At 37.9% G+C, this 18,434-nt stretch overlaps 1 protein-coding gene and 1 non-coding gene across 6 annotated transcripts in view; one reads left to right on the top strand and one right to left on the bottom strand.

Annotated features, from left to right (window-relative positions):
* Positions 1 to 16,777, bottom strand: part of LOC149068520 (uncharacterized) — a 30,952-nt gene extending 14,175 nt beyond the window's left edge. The window contains exons 1-3 of one of the 5 annotated variants that reach the window (XR_016195230.1): positions 16,614 to 16,777; positions 10,408 to 10,491; positions 6,061 to 7,438 (exon numbers count right to left, since the gene is read on the bottom strand). Coding sequence is in view for 1 of the 5 variants with exons in the window: in XM_089251864.1 (XP_089107990.1) it covers positions 2,949 to 4,187 (1,239 nt within the window). In the remaining 4 variants the exon portion in view is untranslated. Of the gene's footprint in view, positions 1 to 1,029; positions 4,359 to 6,047; positions 7,439 to 10,407; positions 10,492 to 16,613 lie in introns of those variants that run through there. The other 4 variants (XM_089251863.1, XM_089251864.1, XR_016195229.1 and 1 more) reach the window with 4 other exon arrangements.
* TRNAA-GGC (transfer RNA alanine (anticodon GGC)) lies at positions 15,738 to 15,809 on the top strand. The gene has a single exon. It is a non-coding gene; the product is annotated as a tRNA-Ala (tRNA).
* Positions 16,778 to 18,434: the final 1,657 nt, after the last annotated feature.

The following is an 18,434-nucleotide window of genomic DNA, read 5'->3' as shown; positions in this document are numbered from 1 at the left end:
AAATCGAAATATTAAACAATTTTTTTATTTTTTTTGCTTTGAGGGAGAGGGGCAGCTGGCCCCCGCGTACGCCTCTGTTCGTAAGGAATATTACTTTGGTATCACTGCCTGGTTTTTCAAGTTCAAGAGATGTTAAAAGAGTTTATAAGTCTTACGAAATTTATACGGATACAGCATCAAGTAGACCATGTTTTATTTTGAAGCAAACGAAAATGTGCATCCAACAAGCTCTTTGAGCACTGGCGGATACAGGTTTTCCAAATGGAGGACCCCCCCCCCCCCGAAACAAAACAAACAAAATCAACAAAATTAGCAAACAATGAGAAAGTTTGCGTGAATTTACTTCTTTTCTGTGTGAAATAAATAGAATGTACTACATAAAAAATATATATATTTATATATATATTATTCATTAATTTTCAGTTCATTCATGAGGAGTGATTCAATCGGAAGTTTTGCTGAATAATATTCAGAAAAAGTGAGTCTCGGTATCACCAATTCATTTATTCCGTCGTCCGTCATAAAGAAACACAGCTGAGTTGTCAAACCTTTTAAACTTTGTCCCGTTGTACGTTAGGTAACACTAACGGGCAACAACTGAACGCAAATTTGATTGCATTTGAAGGTGTTGGGGAACGTTTTCTTCACAATAGTAAATATGATCTCTTTACCGAGTTTAAGAGACTTGGAAGCCTAGTGTGTGTGTATCAAATACCAGTTGAGTTAGTTACAAATTGGAACAAGAAAGAAATCGGACAATTTCCCAGAGTATATCCAGTGGAAAATTTGTTATTGTTCCTTAGTTGAAACTACAAAACCAAACACATAAAACTGATTCACGTGTAGGGAAATCGTGGTTATGATAAAGTTATTGCAAGACAAGGAACTTGAAACAGAATTCTTCGACTTGAATTCCCAGGCAATTCAAGAGAAATTGTTTTTTAAATAAGAAACGAAAAATATTCCCAAATGGCGAAAAATCCGATTGATAAAAATTAAAAAAAAAATACTGTATTATATTTTACTACATACTAATTAAATTATCGGTTACACCATCAATGTTCAATCACACTGTATGTAGATACAGAGTGTTTCAAAAAGAATCATCCGATTAAAAAAATCATAACTATTCAGCTTTTAATTCGTTTTGATCGAATAATGTATAGGTAGAAAGAGGGAAATCTCGAGTTTCACGCAGTGACCGACACGTAGCGCTAACGTTCTTCCTTTGGCCGCCATTTCAGTGTTTATGAAGATGACGACTGCACAACAGAAATTGTTTTTGTTCTAAGCTTCACGAAATATGAGTTTGTAACAACTGTTCATCGGGCTTTTCGTCGACAATATCCTGGAGTTGAACTTTCTATCGCTCAGAGCATTAGGCGATAGTACAAGCAATTCCGAGACACGGGTTGTCTGTGTAAAGGGAAATCCGCTGGCCGTCCCCGCACACGAAAATGTAAAGCACATCCGACAGAGTTTCGCACGTAGTCCACAGAACTCCACTCGCAGTGGATGCGAACATGCTCGCAAAAGTTTGGGACGAATTTGACTACCGTATAGATATATGCCACGCATCCCAAGGTAGACATATTGAGCACCTTTTATTTGGTTTGTAAACAAATTTTGATTAGCCATGTAATATAAAATTAATCTTAAATGTCTATGTTCGATATTTTTCGTAATATACGCATTTCAAATCGGGTGATTCTTTTTGAAACGCCCTGTACACTAAAATACATTCGAGTTTGTTTGCTTTTCCGTTAAATTCACTTTATTTACATGCCTTATTTAAAATAAACTTTGATGCATATTTTCAGCTCTTTGAGCTTTCACAATTTCATCTACACTAGCAAGAGCTGCAAATATTTCGGGTCCTATCTTCTCAGTTTGCTGCAGAAATTGTCGCAGCATTTTTCAATTACTTTTCTGTAATTCCTCTGAAGCATCTTCTACCGTATTTTCATCACCTGAGTCGACCATGCATTTAGCAATAATTTCCGTATCGGTCAAGATACTGCAAGTTCGTAGTGAACTGTCCATTTCCACAAAATCGAAAAATGAAATTTCTAGTTTTAAATGTTTTTAGTAATGCCAAATGTTTTGAAATTTCATCTTCTACATTGTTCTGAGGATCGTTGAAATTCGAGTGAACCACCAGATCTGATTTTTCATCTCTGAGATGACTGTGCTTCCTAACCCACAGCTTTTTTGAAGCAATTTTGAATTGCATGTTGGCTGACTTTTTGCCATGCTGAACAAGCCATTCACATGGCATCCATCCCCTGTCAGTCATAGTATCCGCCTATGACTGACCAGATCCATCATCACAATGGACCATAATAGGAATAATCCTTTCTCATCAGTTTCTTTCACCTCCGGAGAAAAGCCAGATTTGCTCGAAAGAAAATGAATTCCTGTGTTTTCTTTTTACTGTCATTGGTCTTGGCTTCCGAGATACAGATTTCCAAAAATTATTTCAGTATAGAGAGGTGAAAATGCATTGATTTATTACAGTAAATGCAAGAATGTTTTTCATTTTTCGAGAAAGAGAAATTTTACTGTACATCGCCAAATGTAAATTTCGCCAAATATTTTTGTACAGGTGACTCATTGGTTCATTTCGACCACACGAGACACTAAATTGCTTGTATTATATCTAGGAATGCAAATTTTTTTATACCCAGCCCGAATAGTGGGAGGACGGTGATGATTCGATTCCGCGCAAAGAAATGTGAACTTTCCGAAATTCATCTTTGTTCGTTATCCAGTTCTTCGCAATTTATAACCCATAACCAATCTGAAGCTTGATTAGTCCATTGAGTCAACAATTTACTGTATACCAAAAATGAACACCTAGAAAAAAAGAAGTAAGACTTAACTATAGCTGACAAAAGGAAATTAGCATTATATTCTTGGAATGCATTATCAAAGGACTTGGATATGATCTATCGCTCCTCTCCATTGTGACATCTTTTGTGTTTGTTTAAATGGCATATTTGGGAAAACGTTTTACCACACACATCGCACTCATATGGCTTTTCTTTAGTATGAACTCTCATATGCTTTTTTAAACTTTGATTTTCAGAAAATGCTTTACCGCAATAATCGCACCTATACGGCTTCTCTCCAGTGTGAATCCTTTTGTGTCTGTTTAAATTGGTGATTTCAGAGAACGTTTTATCACAATAATCGCACCCAAACGGCTTTTCTCCGGTGTGAATCCTTTTGTGTTTTTTTAAATTGTCGTTTCGAGAAAACTTTTTACTGCAAATATTGCACCCATACGGTTTCTCTCCATTGTGAATTCTTTTGTGTGTGTTTAAATTGGCAGTTTCAGAAAACGTTTTACGACAATAATCGCACTCATACGGCTTCTCTCCGGTGTGAATCCTTTTGTGAATGTTTAAATTGGCGATTTTAGAGAACGTTTTACCACAATAATCACACTTATATGGTTTTGTGCCAGTGTGAACTCTTTTGTGCATGTTTAAATTTCCGTTTCGAGAAAACCTTTTACTACAAATATCGCACTCGTACGGCTTCTCTCCAGTGTGAATTCTTTTGTGTTTGTTTAAAGTGCCCGTTTCAGAAAAAGTTATACCACAAACATCGCACTCATGTGGTTTCTCACCAGTGTGAACTCTTTTATGTCTGCTCAAATGTCCGATTTGTGAAAACGTTTTATTACACACATCACACTTATATGGCTTCTCACCAGTGTGAACTCTTTTATGTTTCTTCAAAGTGCTGAGTTCAGAAAACGTTTTGCCACAATAGTCACACTCGTACGGCTTTTCTCGAGAGTGAACTCTTTTGTGACTATTCCAATTGACAATCCGTTTGAATGTTTTGCCACACAAATCACACTCGTACGGCTTTTCTCGAGAGTGAACTCTTTTGTGACTATTCCAATTGACAATCCGTTTGAATGTTTTGCCACACAAATCACACTCGTACGGCTTCTCTCCAGCGTGAAATCTTTTGTGAACGTTCAATTCAGAGCTCTTCGAAAAAGTTTTCTTGCAGCATTCACACTTATGCGGATTACCTTTAGTGCCAAAAAGATCATGAGAAATGGGTTCGCAATGAATCACATTCGATGTTGCCGAGATCGGAATGCAACTATAATTTTCTCCTTGGGCATCATCATGTTGATTATGTGATCTCACAGATGATTTATTCATTTCAAAAGAGTTAGAAGAATATCGAAGACTTATTTGAACTGAGAGCAGATCCTTTGTAATTTACCAAGTTCGATTGCCGGTTAAATATTGCTGCGAATACTGTGGTTATGTTTCAACTTGTACAGAATTAGAAGTGTTTTCCCCCGGATTTTGGAGAAGATCTTCATTTACCTGAAAAAGGTTTTAGAGTTATTATAATATCAAAATAATATATAGCTGCAACAGGAGCAAATTTCCTAGAAGGGTGAGGTAAAAAAATTAAGATACAAAAAAGGAGCGTGAGAATCTACCGCGATAGAAGTGAAACTTGCAAATAAAGTTCCCAACGCGGGCAATAACAGGATATTGAAGGATTTTGAACACACAACGTTAGGTTCGTGCTAGCTGAAATGCAATATAAAAATTGTGGATTCCAAACATTCGTGTGCATTCCCATTGAATGAGCATTTCGAGATCGCACGAACTAGTTTTTCACTGCATATAACAGCATTCTTAGTGGCATGAGCCTCACAGAGGTGGGGTGAGCCCGGGACCATTCTTATCGTTTTTGTTTTTTTCCACTATAAATTCACTTATACTGGGGCCCACAGAAGATTCAGATCATAGTCTAGGGGACTTTTGCAGAATGTGGGGCCATTCTCCGAGTTGTCCCTTTTAATTTCAGGTTAATTAATTTCGGACCTGTGTTTGGCCGAATCAGGTCTTGCATCGGGGAGAGGGGCAAAATTATTGAAAGTTTTCATTAAATTTAAAATTATGTCTTCCATGGTAATTCGCAATTTTCATTGTTTTAGTTATTCTGGAACAACTTTTCTCACTATTTTCGATTATTTTGCTTTATTTATTAATCTCGCCTTTAATTTTTTCGTTTATCGCAGTGGTCCCTAACTTTCTTTCAGGTCATGTCCCACCAAATCATCTCTGAAGTCCTGATGTCCCCTCCTCGTAACTAGAACTTTAGTCAGCTCCACTTGGAACTTCATAGTGCTATAACAAAGTTTGGTTTTTACATAACAAAAACAAATTTTCTTTACTTTGCATCTTTTTAAATTTCACACAACACAGGTTCACCCCCCCCCCCCCCCCACCATAAGTTTTTTCTCTTTACCCGTTATTTGAAAATCTTAAAATTCCATAGTAAACTCCTACTCACTTTAATGGAGCCAAAAAGATCATTTATTCAATTAAGAGCAGTGATTCTCTTAACCAGGGGTCCTTAGAGTGACTTCAGGCTGGTCTGTGAGCTTGAATCAGAAAACAATTATCTCATTAAATAGTAGGAAGGTAGGCTTTAGTGGCCGGAGTTTAAAAGAGTATTCTTACTTTTCGGGCTGTCATGCCGTGTTTGAGGGTATTTACATATGCACAGTATTTACATACTGTGTGATTGAACATTGATGGTGTAACCGATAATTTAATTAGTATGTAGTAAAATATAATACAGTATTTTTTTTTAAATTTTTATCAATCGGATTTTTCGCCATTTGGGAATATTTTTCGTTTCTTATTTAAAAAACAATTTCTCTTGAATTGCCTGGGAATTCAAGTCGAAGAATTCTATTTCAAGTTCCTTGTCTTGCAATAACTTTATCATAACCACGATTTCCCTACATGGGAATCAGTTTTATGTGTTTGGTTTTGTAGTTTCAACTAAGGAACAATAACAAATTTTCCACTGGATATACTCTGGGAAATTGTCCGATTTCTTTCTTGTTCCAATTTGTAACTAACTCAACTGGTATTTGATACACACACACAAATACTGCTGGGGTGAACATCGTTGCAGGACGGCAAGCAAGGAGGTGAAACGACTTCCTCGAAGACAGTCGACTATCTGTGTCACTGATATGTCACTTGTTCACAACAACGACATGGATTTTGCGGCGTCTTCAGCCGAAGCGCCAGTGGATCACGGTTTTCCATCTCCTTGCTTAATGATACCTGCACCGATGATGTCCTGTTGATAAAAAAAGCCTCAAACACAGCCTGAAAAGTATGAATACTTTTAATTAACCCATTATTTTTACATTGCTATATACAGTAGAACTTCGGTTAACGAGCAATTTGCAAAACAAGCAAAAATTTTTATTCTATTAACGAGTGATGATTCGCTTACAAGCAAACATGTTGCGTTTTGTTTATTTTCATGCAATCACAACTGAACTGATGGGGTTTTTGCTTTTGTTCACACACTACTGTGAAATTGTGGGTAATATTCTCCCTTAGTCTTCGGTCAGCATACCCAACTCGAAAAATGAACACCCATACAAACATGACTGCTTACGGTCTGGAACTAGATATAGCATTGTGACCACACATATGTGCACTTGTTTCGCCATTTATGAAGATATTGTGTCTTTGGGGGAAGACCATGGGGCTGGAGGTACATGAGTGGAACATTCAAGAACTAGTGGAGGAACATAGTCAAATCCATTGACGAACAGATGGATCTCCATTGCACGCAACAGCAAGACCTTATGCAAGACATCTCGTCTGAGAAAGACAAAGAGAGAAATGAGGAGTTCCTTACTTCAAATGAGAGTAAGAGATGTGTGGCTCGTGGGAATCTTTGTAGAAGAGAACCACCCCAAATGAATCTAGCGGTGCAAGCAATAAATCTGTCCATCAATAGTGTGGTTTCCCATTTTCGAAAAAAACAAAAAAAGAGGTAAAAGCAAGTCATAGATAGGGTTCATAGACATAAGGTTATATTATGCCTATGATAGAGGGTTCATTTTTAAAGTCATACAACGCACATACACAAAAAGTTTACAGACTGTGAGAATGATTGCGTAAGTCGTCTTAAACTATAGTCTTCTTTTTTCTGGTCATTTAGAGTAAGTTAATTTGTAAACACATTACTGTATTGTATGTTTATTTATGGCATTACTTTTTAAATATTTTACGTATTATTTGTTATATTATAATTGTGTTGCATTATTGAATAAATGGAGTTTTTATTAATCATTTTCATGTGAATGAATTATTGTGGAACAAATTATCCAAGTTTCCATTATTTCCTATGAAGAAGTTTGATTCGAATAACGAGTGATTCGTATAACAAGCACATTAGCAGAACGAATTAAGTTCATTCACCGAAGTTCCACTGTACAGAATATTGTTTTGTAAAGGGGTTGGTGATCTTCATTGTATTGGCACAGGGAGTCTGTGGACCTCATCTTGTTGGCACAAATTTTACGTGAAACACAAAATGTTTAGAACCACTGGTCAAACCCCTTCCAAAGAGAGCACTGAAACAGAAAAATAAAAGAAGTCTTCACAAAATTGTTTTTTAAAAAACTTGAACTGATATAGAAATGAGGGAATTTTGAAAAGTTCCATATAAGTCTCAATAGAAAAACTCACATTCTCAAATTACTCCACTTAAAAATCAAATTGCCCCACGTTGGGAATCATCGATCTATTCTGAATTTCTATCAAGTTTGAATTTTTATTAATTCCAAATTATAAATCAGTTTGAATTATTGTTATTTCGAGCATTTTTTCTTAAATTGATTTCAAATTTTCATTAATTTTTGTTTAGCCTTTTTGTTTTTTACATTTAGGCTTTTTTTTCTAACATTTCTGCAATTTCTCTTGGGAACAGATGCACTAATTGGTGACATCTAATTTCATCACAATATATATTAGAGCACCTAGTATAGGTGCTTTAAGATACATTCACACTAATATCCAAAGTCGCAGAACACACATTCTGCGATAATCATATCAGACATATTCATAGATAAAAGTTGCAAGTTTAAGTCGTAGAAACACGTCTACACTCATATACAAAATCATGCAACACATGTTCTGCATGTGAATTGTCGCATGACAAATCAAGTGATTTATCGAGCGTGACTTTGTATATGTGTGTGAACATACCCTTAGTATCATGTTCCCCCCAGGGGGGGGGGGGGTTACAGAGCTCCAGTCTTGGTGGACTTTTTGATTTTTTTTTTCTTTCAGATATGCCTTTTCGGAAAACAGACAGGACTCTTTAATATCAGTGAATATCTTGAACTAAGTACCCTCGATACAAAGGTTTTTAACAGCTGGCTGATGTGAGGATATATTTGGGAAAGAGAAAATTCAACTGCCCTTGTGGGGAATCAAACCCACGTCCTTTCACTTTCCGGATGAATGCTCTAGACCACTAGACTACAAAGGCAACAAATATCTCAATGGAGCTTGTGTGCACTAAATGGGACCATGCGTGGACGGTCAGACCTAACTCAGGTCAAAACTCACAGTTAAGGATAAGTTACCAACTGGTGGCAGTGTCAACAACTGTGAGCTTTGGCCTGAGTTAGGCCAGACCGCCCACGTACAGTCCCATTCAGTGTACACGAGCTCCAAGGAAAGATTGTGATATTTGTTGTCTCTGTAGTCTAGGGCGTTCACCCGGAAAGTGAAAGGATGTGGGTTTGATTCCCCACAAGGGCAGTAGAATTTTCTCTCTTTCCTAAATATATCTTTGCATCAGCCAGCTGTTAAGAACCTTTGTATGGATAGTGACATCATCCTCGGATAAGTACCTTCTATTCTTCTTATTCTTTTTTTTTTTAACAATACACATCTACAAGTAACCAGGAAAAAAAACGGAAACAAAGAAAAGAACTATGTACTAGAAGCGGGCCTGGGTGGCAGTTGTTCTCTCAGGAAGGAAGAAAAGACATTGTGATGATCATGGCTATTGACGTATAAGGACACCTTCATTACACAAAACGCATGAAAAAACAAAAAATGACGAGAATGGTCCAGGTCCCAGGGATGGAGTTCCGCCAGCCGGGCTGTTCTGCCTTAAGTGTTTTCCTACAAAAAGTAGGGTATGAGATGACTGTTGAATGACCTGTGTATTGAATCCCACGATTTCGCTCAGCCCTCTAATAATCCCCTCACTCCCCTAGAAAAAATCAAGGGGTTTCTTTTCCTTGCTTCTGAAAAGAGAGGCTACATTTCTCACTAGCCTTTTCAAGGCGCTGTACTGTCTTGAGGACGATCTCCCTGCAATACTTCTATTCATTTACTCTTTAATTCAATAAATTCTTTTATTCTTTTTGGATGCCTATATTCCTATATATTCTTTTTGCCTGGCACTACAGAATCGCTTCGTTTTATCAAAAACGCATGTTTGGCAAACTCTCACCTTAGAGGAATAGTCTTTGATGTTTTAAATTAAAGGAAAATTAAACGTTTGGATAGGAATTTTGTTTTATGTAAAGCACGTTTCAAAGTGGTTTTTTATGTAGAGACTGTTAAGTAGTTTCATTTGGTGTAGTATGTGTATACTTGCTTGCTTGATGGACAACAAAAATATAGAGATGCAGTGGATATCTTATCTCAGAGAAACTAAGGATAAATTTGATATTGCGTGTATACATATTAAAACTATAGTGAAATGTTGATATAGCAATATCCTGCGGATGAAGAAAAATATTGCAGTAGAGGTATTATCATTAAATTGAGAGACTTTGTCACTGAATACCGTCCATCAGGGCCGAAACTAAATACTTGATCAATTGAGGTAAGCACATATTTTGGCGCCCCCTTGTAATTTTGATGAAGAGGTTATAAAAGGTGAATTTTTACGAACCCTCTGATCCAGGTCACGAGATCTGATTGTTTCCCATCCCCAGTTGCAGCCCTGCTGACCATGGACCACGATCACCATTGGCGTATGCAAAGGAGGTTTTGGAGTTTTTAAACCCTGCCCCCAAGCCCCAAAGCAGAATGTTTAGCACTGTTCTGCGACTAGCCCTTGGCTGACTGGAAATGTTCTGCGGTAAAAATCCCCATATATGTAATAATGTTTTTTGCACTTTTTCTTAAAATTCTTCGAATTGTTCTGTGACGTACGTCACAGATTCTGGCACATTCTGCTTTGGGGCCCCCAAGATTATAGTGTTATTTTGTAGCAAAAATAAGTAATTCCCCCACCCTCCCGAAAAAAATTCTGCTTTCTATGGGGTAAAACCATATCGCCAAGCCAAACTATCCTCTTAACCGGCCCATGGGGGAGCTTTATTGTATCCCGCAACATTATATACAAATCACATAGTCCTATCAAAATGTAATAATATTTATTGCACACACACACATATTTCAATATTTAGTTCAATTATACAGTGAAACCTCGATATAACAATATTCTACGGACCAAGGAAATATATTGTGGTAGAGGGATTATAGTTATATCAAGAAGCAACATTATCCTTACGCGATCAAATTTATGCTGTCGTTGTCATCTTTTCTACATCTGCATTGGTAATACCATCAGAAAATACGTTTATGTATTTATTTGCTGCAAAAAAATTGTAATTGATTAGTTTATTTATAAAACCCCTGTAGAGAAGTTTACTGCATTGCACTTCTGTGCCTTACACACAGTTTGAGGATGTCACTCTCCGCTATCTATATGAAGGTTTTTAACAGCTGGCTGATGCGAAGATATATTTAGGAAAGAAAAAAAATTCAACAGCCTTGGCGGGGAATCGAACACCCTAGACCACTAGACTACAAAGGCAACGAATATTTCAATATTTCCTTGGAGCTCGTGTGCACTGAACGGGACCGTACATGGACAGTCGGACCTAACTCAGGCTAAAGCTCGCAATTGCTGACACTGCCACCAGCCTCAATCGTTTGAGATATTCGCATAGCTGCCAACTTTTGAAAATGAAAATTCGGGAGATTTTCGCACAAACCCGTATTTTACGCTAAAACCCTCCCTAATAAATACAATAGGGATTTTTCCAAATAAAATAGGGATTTTCCAAACATAAAAGTTAAAGCATAGGGAATAAAATCCCTACTCAAAAACTGAAGTCAAATTAAAATAGGGATTTTACACACATGGAAGTTAAACCCTTGGGAATAAAATTCCTACGCAAAAAATAAGTGAAATTGGAGGCCAAAACTTCAATGATATAAAAATAAATATTGTGTTCAATCAGAAACGCTGTGAACAAACATTCTGCGCGAATGACCCAAAAATCATCGGAAGATGAAGGAAAACACCGTCAATTTTTGAAGAACACTGACTTTTTGTAATGCTTGCTTGATGGTTTTTTTTTTCATTTTACGAGTGATGATGGCAGTCTTTCCATGACCGATGTTTATGTCCGTAACACAACTTGTACAAAAAGGAAAAGTCGGCCTTCTTCTGGAACGTTTGATGAAAGGAAATTCATCGGAATAAGTATCTTTGAAATTGATTAAATATGTTTTTGCTTATCAGTATTCATGCTTTGTTATATCGCACGTAATTTTTGCACGCAAAGAAATTTTGACCATATACGTGTCACTATAATCTTCAATTATTATCCAGGACTATTGGCTGCTAAGCCATTTCCCTGCAGGATAAGACAAGCAACTTTCTTGTTACCATCAGAGAGTTTGTAAAACTTCCTTAAAAAGGGAATTTCCCCATTTACGACGTGTAACGTCATTTCGAAAGGGAAAAAAAAAAGAGGCTTCATGCCCCACAAGAAATTTCTTAGGGATTGTTTCCATAAGTGGAAATTTTTTTAATGTAGTAGGGAATGTTTAGGGACAATTAGGGATTTTTGTGATTTTCGTAAAAATTCGGGAGATTTAAGAACTTTTCGGGAGGTCGAGCGATGAAGTTAAAATTCGGGAGACTTGGCAGCTATGTATTCGTTGCCTTTGTAGTCTAGTGTGTTCACCTGGAAAGTGAGGGGTCGTGGGTTCGATTTCACATAAGGGCAGATTAATTTTCTCTCTCCTAAATATATCTTCGCATCAGGTAGCTGTTAAAAACCTTTGTATATCAATAACTTTCTTTATCTTTCTGTGATCCCCTTTATTGAAAAATATTGATGTTATTAGACACCTTCTGAAGAACGAGAACAAGTGACGAAGTTGAAATTCAAAACGATTTTGAGCAACATATTAAAAAATATAGTTCTGTAGCGATTTCAAAAATCTCCTAAAAATGTTGTTATAGAGGGGTTTATCGCAGTAGAGAATATCATTGTATCGAGAGTTTAAAATACAACTAGGCAATTCCAAAAAAGATTTGAAAAAAAAAATGATTGTAGAGGTATTTATTATTGATTGTCATAGTAACGAGAGAGGTATTAGCGTATATACAAACTTTGTTGCGTATGCAGGATTTTCTCATCGGGGAGGGGGCATTCGAAATTTTTTTCCCTACCAAAAGGGAGTATGGTTTATATTTTTACTATAAAAATTAACCATAATCTTTTCTCAAGTGGGGGGGGGGCCCTCGTGAAATCCTGGCTTGGGGGCCTGGCACTAGCATGTGGGGGGGGGGGGCCATGCTTAGTTGATGCACTGCCACTCCCATTTCTCTTCCCCTCCCCCCGCAAATCTTCTAGGAAAAAGTAAGGGAGTTTTAACATGGGGAATACTAGTGCTTATGACTGAAAAAATATATCTTCACAGAAAAGAAACCTCATGTGATCACAATGATAGACAGAATCTCCACACCAACTTTCTTTTCTTCCAAACCATATGCGGCCTGGGCTCTGTGCCGAAACTCCCCAACAACCCAACATAATTCCATCTACAGAACCAGTGTGAGCGAGGAAAACATTTCTGTTCCACTTTTTGTGATGAAATTTTTTAATTAAAGCTTTGATCATTGATCATTTTTGTCGCACGGTCATTTTCTGCACACGAGGGCTAATTAGACCGGGACCTACAATTTACTGCCGATTCCGAATGGCAGGCTTATTTTTTGTACTCATCAAGAGGTTGGTGCGCTAACCCTTCGATGGGGGACTCCATGCGGCAGCAATTTTTTGCTGCAGTCAAGTCACTGTTTTTTGCTGTACCCCTGTGTCAGGAAAGTTTTCTGACAAGGACGAACTGGGTATCGAACTCGCGACACCTCTAAACATCCTTTGGTACTTTAGGCGAGTATCTTATCAACCGAGCTACCGCATCCGGTCTATCCACAGCAAAAAATTGCTACCGCAGGAAGTCCCCCATTGAGGGGTTAACGCACCAATCTCTCGATGGGTATAAGAAACAAGCCTGCCATTCGGAATCGGCAATAAATTGTTGGTCCCGGTCTAATTAGCCCTCGTGTGCAGAAAATGACCGTTGTGTGACAAAAATGATCAAATTTAATTAAAGCTGACAAAGAAATTCACTGCCACGCGCCTAAAGGAGTTTAAGTAACAATATTTAACAGAGGGCACATTTTCAATTACCACTTCACGTTAAAATTACGAAACCACGATTTAATGGTTGACTGATGGTAATTCTGAGAAAAAGGAATTTTTTGAACCTAAAAATACAAAATACATTGGGGGCCATTTGAGTATTAACTCAGCAGATTTTTAGCCAGTTTTAATTGACCCCCCCCCCCCCCATCAGCAAAATTTCACTTTCTTTGCTTTAAAAGTTGAATATTGTGGGCTGCAAACTTCAATTTTCCTCTTCGTTGTGTTGCATGTATGATATTATGAAAGCTCTTGCAGCAATTTTAAAATGTGACTTCTGTTGTGTGTGTGTCACAAACTCATTCCATCGCACATCCCTTTCCACCACATAACACAACACCAATGTTTTCTGCAAACTTTCCATTACATTCGTCTTTCCAAAAAGTACTATTTTTCTGATTATATTTGGGTAATTTTAAAAGAACTCCCTCTCAAGGCATACCTTCTGCAGTTGCCAAATGGTGAATAAATTCTGATCCACGCTCATCTTTGCTTAACCCTTTATCTAGTGATGGTACTTTGAAGTACATGGTTAGCTAATTTGTTATGTATAAACATGCCAAGGATCCAGGGTTTTTCTCATCATTTGCCTTTATCGTTGCTTTTTTCTTTAATCTATTCAATTTCAAGCTACTGTGAATAATTAGTCTGAATAGCCCTTTTAAACAGTTCTGTATCCTCTGAGAATGAGGACATTTTTTGTATAGTTACTTTTGCTTGCAGGCAAAAAACAAAATATACCTTCCCTCTTTCACATACGTAAATATAACAAATTTACCATTATTTGCTATTTTATATATACAGTCGAATCTCATTTTAACGAATATCGTTCTAGCAAAAAAAAAAAAAAAATCACCTTTTAACAAACACTTTTCTAATCCCCTGGATAGGTTTGCATAGGAACAATGCAACAACCTGGAATTCCTTTATAAGGAAATTTCATTTTAACAAAGTGATTTCTCCAGTTTCTTAAAGTTTGTTACAACAAATGACTGTATATATCTAGCTATCTATATACTTAATTATTCATAAACATACATATTATTTTTTAATTTAGGAGACATCCATTACCAAGTAAAAATAAGGTAAAGTTATATTTATTGTAACTTCAAGAATATTCCAAAAGATTATTAGAGAATTTTACATCTCTAGTACGTCCAATAGTGAACCGTTTCTTGCTTTATCAAGGTGGACGAGCGGGGAAAAAACTATCATGAAAATTAATCAGTCTGTCATAGTGTGCCCACTTTTACTGGCTTGATCTGCTTTAATCGGAATGAATTATTTCTTTTTCTCGCTTAAACTGCTTAACATGCCCAGTGAGTTTGCAGCTATCTTCCAATGTTGGGTGTTGGGCACGTTGTTCTCTCTTGTTTTTATAAAATAGGTAATTTTATAAAAATGACAATTTACCCCCTCACATTTTGCCTGCCCTGACCATATGAGTGACCAAGCAAGCAACTAACTGAGCTGGACATTCAGCCCTGGATATTTCACACCTGACATTTCCCCCTGGTGTAAATATTATGTGAATAAGCTACTACTGCTACTAAACCAGACATGCACCTCGTCCATATTCCTCTGCGGAACCTCTAACGAATTGGTATATGTTGGAATGTGGGTCTATGTATGTACAGTGAACCTTCCGTGAAGTTTGTTTCTGTGTAAGGCTTGTTATGTGTAGTGCTGCCATACGCAATCAATTTTTTAAACTATGAGTGCTCTCTGCGGCGAGACTTTTTAATGGGGAGACTGGCTCATGTGAATATGCTGCAAAAAATTTCAACAATGCATAGCTTTCTAATAACCATCACTTGGTCATTCACTCAACTATACAATCACTCACGTACTCAAATGGTCACTCATTTTGTCCCTCATACATTTGTTCATAGTTACTCACTTGTCATTTATATGATCACTCACTTGGTCATTCAAACAGTCCACTGCACACTCACTGGGTCATTCCCTCACTCATACGGTCACTCAAACACTTTATATGGTCATTTACCTTATCACTTGGTTACTCACACAGTCTGTCATGTATCAGTGGCCATATAAGTCACTAATACGTTCAGCACAGGCAAAAACTTTCAGGGGGAAAATTTCCAGATACCATATTCACATGGGCACTTGTCCAGTGCTCCCATGAGGTCAAAGTCAGGAACTGAAGGCGAGTCTTATTCATTATATGTACTTTTTTGTCATTCTTTCATGTTTAATTTTAAGATAAGTATTATATATCGTCAACAAATATACATATAATATGACATGTTTCACCGTCCATTGCACAGTTCCGTTCGGCATATATACGCTCTAGCGAAGGAAAATCTCTATCTCCTCTGTAGCTTAGTGGTCAGAGCACTCGTCCGGCAATCGAGGGGCCCGGGTTCGACTCCCGGTAGAGGCAGAGATGAGTTTTTTCCTTCCTTAAAAAATTAATATCTCAAATAACAAATATCTTCACAACATCCAGTCTTCCGTATATCTTGTATTATACATATAATAGATCCTCACATGATAGCTCCACGATGCCAAATGATCATGCAGCCCACTATAACCACCACCATCTAGAATGCCGCTGGTTCACCTCCCTGTTTGCAACTGCTGTGGTAAAGCGATACAAAAAAAAGTGATGCACCATGGACGTTCCCAAATTTTCAAGCAGCTTTGGTTTATGCTATCAATGAACCTGTCTCCAGATCACAAATAAATCTCATCCTTCCCTCACTAGGGGGAGCTATCAATACAGATATTTTACAAGGAAGCAACATTTTTATCTCAAGGCAGCGTTAGTGGTTCCAAAGATTAGCATTGGAATTTTTCTTTATATATATATATTTATTGTATACTCATTCTTATAAAAGACTCTTTGAAGGGGGTCAGCTGACACCTTTTTTTTCAGCATAGGGCCCAGGTAGTGAAGGGGAGTGTAAATCATTGTTATCAAAATAGATAGAAAGTAATTATAAAAATAAGTTTCGGCATTTCAACATCGAATGACAGACTCAAGATGGGCACCAGGACAGAGAAAGACCTTTGAAGGTGGGTGGCCAACGGGGCCCTGAGCTTCGAGTCAAACAATAAGGAATAATGAACATTTCTTCCATTAATACACGTATTATAACAAACAATTTCTACAAAATAATCTCCAAAAAATGTCCACTCTCTCCCCTAGAATAGTAAAAAAAACACTCTACAAGCTTCTACTGACCTGTACATGAATGTGAACTTGACCCGAATTAGTGAATCCGTACAAGGCGGAATCCTAATTGAATCCCTTGAACACAAGTTGTGACCATTTAACGATCAACATCGACCGAGCACGATTCGGACAGCGATCACCTGTGAGTAAACATTGTTGTCTGTGACTGCACTTGACTCTCGGGGCGGAGAGAAGATAAACAAAGAATAAAGTTCGTAGTAGTTGTTATAAATTTTTTTTTTTAATTTTAATATGACATCATTGTTTTCTTTACGATTGTTTATGACATTGCTTTCATCAAAATTTCTAATTTTGTCCCCACTAAACTTTTTTTAAACTGTTTTTGTCAGGATGAATCGAAAACAAAATGTTTTTTCTGTTACTTTTGGAAGAACAACCACTACGAACCAGGGGGTGCTGGAAAACCGGTTTTCTAGCTACTCTTTTCGAAAAATCAGATGACGTCACCCGATTCCTCACGCGACCGTCTCCCGTTGGAACACTGAGTAAAATTGCTGTTTTTTGATAATTTTTTTTGCATAGTTCTAATTCACAAAACTCTATCATTTTTTCAGTGTAGATGCCACAAATACCGCTAATTATCAAAATATATATTTTTTATTTTTTTGAAAGTTTTTTTATTTTTGACAGATTTTTTTTTCGACCCATGTATGCAATGTTAAATCAATGGGAAGTATGCACGTTTGTAAAATCGAAAAGGGAAAGGGAATTATCAGAATGGGGGAAAATATTTTCCCCATAAATGATGGCCTTTTGATGTTCAACGTTCAGTGGGACTGTATTAATTGGAATAAATTTTCATCTTTTTCTTATAACTCGGCCTTACATTCAGAGCCGCAACTAGGGGAGAGCAGGTGGGTTTGGTCTGGGGAGGGGGCAAATTTCACCCTTTCACCTCCTCCTTCAATCAACATTACAAGCAGGGCCGCAACTAGATGCTTGGTCACCCAGGGCAAGTGCGCATTTTAGCGCCCCCTTGTAATATTGAAGGAGAGGTTTGGGAAGAAAATTTGCTCCCCCTCTGCTCCAGCGCCCTGGGCCATGGCGCCCACATCCTGGAGTGGGGCCCCTAGGTTGGAATATTTTGCGGGCCCCCCGACCAGACTTTCACGGGCCCTTTTATGATGGATTTATAGCGTGAAAAACAAAAAATAATGAAAATCGTCCCGGGGCCCCGGGGCTGGAGACTTGCCAGCCCACCCCTTGTGGGGGCATGCCCTGGGCGCGACACCCACCTGCCCTCCCCCCCTAATTGCGACCCTGATTACAAGGGAGCGCCAGAATATGTACTTGCTTGGCTGACCAAGCATCGGTTGCGGCTCTGCCCACATTACTTGTTGAACATAGAACAGGGCCTGATTTCCGCATGGGGAAGTGAAGCATTTGCCCTGGGACAGGACCGCAAATAGGTCAGTCGGAGCAAGCAAGCAAGTATTTTGGCGTCCCCTTGTAATGTCGAAAGAAAGGTCAGAGGATAAAATTTAGCCCAGGATCCGGAGCACCAGACCCACCCGTTCCCCTTCCGTTTACGGCCCTCCGTAACGGAAGTTCCGTGTACTTTTTAGCTGCTGGCCACAAATTCTCTCTGATACAATTATCGTGTTGTAAGCACTAGGTACTTTCTTAACAACACTTTTTCGCGAGCCGTATGAATCTCTTGTCATCCCACCACTATGGGTGCGGGACTGGTAGTCCCATATATACGGGACTCTAGCCCTTATGCGGGTGGGGCAGTGGTTGTTGCATTGTATATGTATTAATTATGGGGAGGGTGCTCATCCCCTTTGTAAAATTTATTAGGGTGGGGAT

This window comes from Pholcus phalangioides, unplaced genomic scaffold (genome assembly GCF_987345545.1).
Source record: "Pholcus phalangioides strain wild (caught in Gottingen) unplaced genomic scaffold, Ppha-v1.0 ptg000027l_1, whole genome shotgun sequence".
Lineage (NCBI taxonomy): Eukaryota > Metazoa > Arthropoda > Arachnida > Araneae > Pholcidae > Pholcus > Pholcus phalangioides.
Note: the sequence above shows the minus strand (reverse complement) of the source record. Positions and strands in the feature narration are given on the sequence as shown.